The sequence below is a fragment of the Formica exsecta genome, unplaced genomic scaffold (assembly GCF_003651465.1).
Source record: "Formica exsecta isolate Colony F162 unplaced genomic scaffold, ASM365146v1 scaffold170, whole genome shotgun sequence".
Classification (NCBI taxonomy): Eukaryota; Metazoa; Arthropoda; class Insecta; order Hymenoptera; family Formicidae; genus Formica; species Formica exsecta.
In genome coordinates this window covers 138583-145491 of record NW_021849016.1, presented here as the reverse complement: position 1 = coordinate 145491, position 6909 = coordinate 138583, and the positions used below count along the sequence as shown (strand labels likewise).

The following is a 6909-nucleotide window of genomic DNA, read 5'->3' as shown; positions in this document are numbered from 1 at the left end:
TGTAAAATAATATAATATTTTTATATGCTTTTTTACGCAACATAAAGAAATACAGATATAATAAAAAAAATACTGATAGATACACTGGTGGAGAGAAAAAATATTAATATTAATAAAAAAATATTGATAAAAATACGGCAAACAAAAATATGTTTATGCATATTATATGATCCTTGAAAAAACATATCCCGAAATAAAAATGAATCTTCTGATGAAAAGAGCGCAAAGAAATAGAAACAAATTTCTTCTTTCACGTCTGCAATACGTATTTTATTCAACATAATGTATAATGGTTTAACTGCATTTTTGGCACCTAATAATTACAAACTTTTTATTAAGCTAACTGTTTATCTTATTTCGTTTTGATATAATTATACATAACATAATACAAATATATATATGTTGCATAAATTAAAATATTTATCCAATAGCTACGTAGAGAGAGTTAATTGATTATATCTGTATTTCTTTATGTGCGATAAAGAGGAGCGCTTACAAATTTTTAGTTAATATTTTGCAACCGTTTCTCTGACCTATAAATAAGTAAAAGTAAATATTGTAGAAATGTTGAAATAATACTTTTCGCATTCTTTCTCATATTTCTATTTTTTTATCCGAACAAAGTATTTTAAATTAGTTAGTTTCTTCCTGGAAAAGAGAAATAAATGGAACTTTGATATTTGAGAAATCTTCTCAAAATCTCTTTTCCAATAATCAATGATGAGATGTAACATAATCTTCATTATTTGCAACATATGCGATGATTTTAACATACAAAAACTCAGGGTTGGGAAGTAACGCGTTACTTGTAACGCCGTTACCGTTACAGTTACTTTTTTTCGGTAACTGTAACGGTAACGGCGTTACAAATTTTGTTTGTAACGGAAAAAGTAACTTTGTTACATTTTTCGGTAACGAGTAACGAATTTAAGTTACTTTTATCGTTACTTTTTTTACTCGGTATAATTTTCATACAAAGGAAAATATATAATTTTCATACAAAGGAAAATATTGATAAGACTGTTGGAATGCAGCATTACATGAAAACTACTGAAAACTCATTTTGGTATCTTGTTTCTTTGTAAGACAATGTTTAAAAATTTTTAGTGTTTAATTTGATCTTGTTTAAAAAAAAATTGTATGTAAAGTTATCGTTATATATAAAAAAACTAACGGAAATAGTAACGACTCGTTATTTTTTTAGTAACGATAACGGTAACAAGTTACTTTTTAAAATTGGTAACGAGTAACAGTAACGAGTTACTTTTTAGAAAAAAGAACGGTAACGGTAACGAGTTAGTTTTATAAAGTAACTTTCCCAACCCTGCAAAAACTTCAAAAGTACAAACATTAAACTAATAACTATTGCTAAATTAATCTCTCAGTATCAAATTTGGTAATGCAAAAACGATTGTTAAAGAGCTATATCTTTGTTTCATAATCCGACATACATATATTTCGATTTAATAATAAATAAGATATTATCTAATAAAAGACAATAATATATTATCTGATATAAGATAATAAGATTTTATCTAAATATCAATCATTAACGATACGCAATAAATTGCGCAATTGACACAATCTCATATTATATATATAATCCAGAACATAAATAAAATTCTTTATTATACATTGCTATTACAAATTAATACTACTCACAAGGATTTAAAATTTATAGTATTTTTGGGATATTTTCACAAGTATTTCGATAAGACTTTAAAATGTGGGTTTTTTCTTTTGTTACAAATTAATATAAAGCACTCTATGATTTAATCCTCGATCATATTTGTATAAAAAGATTCGTTCGTTTTTGTTCAAGTCTGACATATTACATATTCGACATATATGTCGAATATATCTATATGGAAAAATCATAATAAATTATTATAATTTGAATCTAATGTATTATTTAATATCTGTACAGGATCTTTCGTAAAATTTGTATTAAATACGAAGTAAAGAGAATCATAATAAATGTTCTTTTTTTATCCATTTTCAACTTTAAATAACAATCATACAACGGATTCGAAAGTTGTCTCTGATTTCACCAAAGATTGAGCTCCTTTGACAAACTTTATGATGCAATCTGTATAATATTGTTTAGAAGTTTGCTGTGTTATATACGTACGTGAAAATCTCAAAACTTTATATATTCAATATGTATTTATATATATGTGTGAATGTGTGTGTGTGTGTGTGTGTGTGTGTGTGTGCGCGCGCGTGTATGTGTGCGTATATATGTATAAAATAAAACATTACCTAGTTAGATATATTATTATTAAGATATAAGAATTATACCAGCATATATATAGACTTATTGAATGATTATATTTTATATATTCGAAGACATAAAAGCTTATATAGCTTTTGATTTTGACTTATTATTAGCTTGGTGTATATCAATAAATATCTCTCTTGTACACAAAAGATTAATACGATTCTGACATTTTTTCTACATAATAATATATTTATTATTATATATAATATACTTTATGTATATATAATCGTGGTCCAAGATATGCATATTCTTAAAGATCGGCTATCAGATAAGTATTACTCGTAAGAATATCTTTTGTAACGTGTCTTTCGGTTCGTAAAAATAACGTGACGTTAGCCTATAAATTTTTTTTCATACTTCCATAATTCTAAAAATTCATCAATTAAAATTGGAAGTGGTATTATTTTATACTTTGACATTAATCGTTGAAATTGCAATTGCAAATAACATCATCGCAGATACGGCCGTTATAAACATAATTAACAATAGTATTTGATAGCAATTTTTATTATTCCAGTAATAATAATGGAACAATTACGATTATATTATTTATAGACAATTAGTCATTTAATGTAAAAGACATAAAATACATCTCTAAAAATTTGACATACGACAATCCATCACGCTAGAGATTAACTGTGATGCTTATGATATTAAAAATTATAATATTATGATGTTCCTTTTGAGGACATACACAGTGATCGATCATGAAAACGTACGATATAGATACATATAGTCCTAAACACGCCGCTATTCATAAAAGATACCCATCCATTAAATCAAATATTGGCATAGTAAAATTATAATTGCCTGTTTTTAACATTTTTTTTACCATGGAAATAATAAAATAAAAATAAAACTAATTGATACAACAAATCGATAAATAACATTGATAGATCGTTAAAATTAGTTGCTCAATAATTTACTTATATTTGGGAAACACATCAAAATCAATTCTATTCTTTACTACAATTATTACGAAGGATCATAATCCAAATAAAGCTTTCTTATAAAAATATATAGTGACTAATATATAATTATATACTAACTACTTTAAATACACAATTGGTACATTGCACTTGTGGACGGACATTTTTATTTCCAGTCCGTACAATTAGGCTCGCAAAAAAACACTGGTACTTCTTGGCCTAAAAAAACAATGATTAACGAATATTTAATATATATATATAAATAAAATCTCTCAAGTGGGTCAATTAACACAATTGTCGAAATAATCGTTGACACTCTACGTATGTATTTACAATTATAGAGAGCAACACATACACACACATACAGATCACGAATTGAAACATACTCTGTACAATAAACAACAACAATAACAATAATAACAAAAAATACTTATTGATCTGAAGAAAAACAAAATCAGCGCTTGCGATGTCTAAATTTTATTATGAAAACAAAATGATTTTTCATAACTGTTATTAAATTTAGTTGTTATCGAGGATAATTATTATATAAGCGATATATCATGCCATATACACACGCACACGACTTTTCGCGCTTGATATATTACTCTAAAATATTCCCAAATTTTCTCTTAACACATTCGATCGCAATACATCTATTATGTAAGATTGCTAGAAAATAAGAAATATTATTAATCTCAATATTAAAATTCCAATCAAAATTATCTTTCCTTCAGTTTTGGTTTCCGATATTTCGCAAACATTGCGAGTCACACAGTGAGTAATATCGACATAAAATTTTATCATAATCTTAGGAATATTAAAAATATGGTCGTTATTTAAAAATCTAAAAATCTAAAAAAGGATTCTCTCTTTGAATATCGAGATATGTTAAATATTTAAATTTTACAATATACAAATTCAATATATTTTAAATACGTTTAGATTCACGTAAATCCATACATATAAATGACCATAAAAACCTCTGTTTTTTTTTTACAACAACAGAGATATCTTTGGATATTCTTAAAATTTGCGGAAATTTCGACAGAATCAGCAGTGAAACGAATTGCGCTGATTTTAACAAACTTATAAGTAATCCACATATATCACAAATTAATTTCAAGTTATGAAATTAATAAGGCTCTAAAGTGAAAATCACAAATTAATTTCACTTCGCTACTTTAGGTAACATTTAGTTCTTTGTAAGTCCAGTTTGTCGCTACACATATAACAATCAGTATTCTAATAAAATACACATCCACCCTGTTTTATATATATTTTTTTAATATTTCGTAATCACTATTTCGTTTTATAGTTTACGCATTTCACAAAGTCCTTTTTTTCTCTTTCGTTGAGAGCGCCTCCGAGATATTAAGATGCCCCCTCTGACCTTAAATTAGGTGACATTTGGCATATCTTGATAATTCAACCAGCGGTCAATCTGTCCACTTTTTTTATTAGCGGAGGAATTCTTTTCGCATAAAGTAAAATCTTTCGATTTAGCATATGCACACACATTATCCGCTAATCAGACATTCTAGCCAGTTTCATGGGTATTCTTGTATATACTTCACGTCGATTCCAGCACGCCGCCGGCGAGTTTTGTCGCGTACAGATTTAGTGCCTTCGAAAAAGAAAATTCCATTTCAGATTATAGGGCGAGGACGTCATGAGAATTCGATCATGCATATAGATTAAGTTATTTTCTGGCAATTAACGTATATATGCTAAAAGTAACGAGAATACTTAATTTTGAATAAACTGCACCTATTGGTATTTATCTGGAGTTTTAAATTAATGTCATTTTTACGCATTTTTATGTCATTTTTTTCAAAAAATATAACAAAGATAATTTTTTTCAATAAAATTCTGTACTTTTCTATAAATTTCTTGTATATTCTAGGATTCTTTTATCAGACTAGAAAATGAATAATCCATCCAATTTTTTTAATAGAAACACTTTTCTATCTTTTTTATTATATATTTTTCATGTAAAATAGAGTATTAAATAAATTCCAATACTTATTTGTAAGCAAAACAACTTTTAATAAATAACAACTTGATGAATACTTTAATAGAAACTTTAATAGAAACAATCACTGCTGACCAGAGCTTTAACTTGCGTCCTCGTAAATAAAATCAAACATAAACAATCACCTTGTATATGAAAGCGTATTGCTCCTTGGTTTGAACTGCACCGGCACGATCTCTCCTGATGGTGTAAACGACCCTCGGAACATCCACGGTCCTTGTAATCTCGTATTGTCTAATCCCTAGGTCGAGGGCTATTAGCGTGCCAGTGCGCCCTGTGCCGGGACTGCAATGGACCACGATGGGTCCGGGGCCGCCACGCTGGAGTGCTCTCGCTTCGAGAAGCACCGCTATTAGGCCTGTGCCGTCCGATTGGACGCCACTCATCGGCCACAGGTACCAAATATGGAATACCTCTCGGAACGTATTGTTTTCCAGATTCTGCAAATTAATTAATTTCTCTATGTCGCTGTTGAATATTTGCAGCCGCATTACTATTTAAGTTCCGATATTATATCCTGAACTTTTCTCTCGAAAAATGTTATTTATAATTGATACTTAATTAATCAGTTTAAAGCAAATAAAATTTAATGGAATAATTGAGACGATATCATCGAATTCATTGGAATTATCAAGACGTATCGGAGAATGGAACTTCAAACAATTATTATTGTCAAGCAACATAATTTGTATAGTTAAGAATAAATCCTTACCTTCAGGTGAAGCGTAGAGATAGCATATTTCTCTTTGGTTTCTCGTTTCCTTAAGGTAACTTGGAAGTCACCGTAAAGCCGGTGACAGTCGGTCACCTCCGACGGTGGAATATACTCCGTACATTTTTCCACTCCGTTCTCGACGAGATCAGTCAGCATGATGATTACCTTGCACTGCTGCTCCCAGATCATCCGCCAAAAGTCGGTAACAGTCGACTCTATTGGCGCTTGACACGCGATATAATACTTTGTGGCGTTTTTAGGTCCCTGAAACACCGATATGCGTTTTTAATTCGCATTCTACACAAGTATCCTCAGATACTTTCTAATCTTGAAATGAACACTACTATTCGTTTTCACACTATGTCTGGAAATAAGAAAGTGGATTCACTAATTTATGAATTTCAATTGTGTTTTAATTAATATTTAATTTTACTCGTATTATTAATATACGATATATTACTATAAAATAGCGCTAAAAAATGTATGCATAATAAATCTGAAAAAAATAAACAATGCAATTAAACTTGCATTTTCTATCTTTATGTTTTAGATTGATATTTATTTGTTCATTAATTACTGTCACAATTAATTTAATCGTATAAGATGCGCGCACGCATTCGTGTATTCTTGCCATCCCTCCGCGTCTTAATTAATAATATTACATCTCTAAGAATGATTATATATCGCAGCATATTGTTTCATTTTCCCTGGCATAATCTATCTTAGCACATCTTTTACTTTCCATCTGTTTACGGATAATTGTCAAGCCGCTCGTAACGCGTTTCATTTAGATGCGCAATCGTGTTTTGGGGAGAGGTATTACGCAATCTTATTAAGTGTCGAGTAAAATTAATTGCACGTCAGATTGTATTGCATTTGACGCGCACGCTACGTAATTGCGTACACAATATACGTTACGTATACATACAAAGTGGAAACATTGCGAATGCCG

General features: G+C 29.1%; 1 protein-coding gene across 1 annotated transcript in view; it reads right to left on the bottom strand.

The window, feature by feature from the left end:
* Positions 1–254: 254 nt before the first annotated feature.
* The window catches only part of LOC115233312, a 72493-nt gene continuing 65838 nt past the window's right edge, over positions 255–6909 (bottom strand). Inside the window, exons 8-10 of the mRNA XM_029803647.1 lie at positions 5955–6221; positions 5368–5682; positions 255–4834 (exon numbers count right to left, since the gene is read on the bottom strand). Coding sequence (XP_029659507.1) covers positions 4781–4834; positions 5368–5682; positions 5955–6221 — 636 coding nt within the window. The 3' untranslated portion in view covers positions 255–4780. The remainder of the gene's footprint in view (positions 4835–5367; positions 5683–5954; positions 6222–6909) is intronic.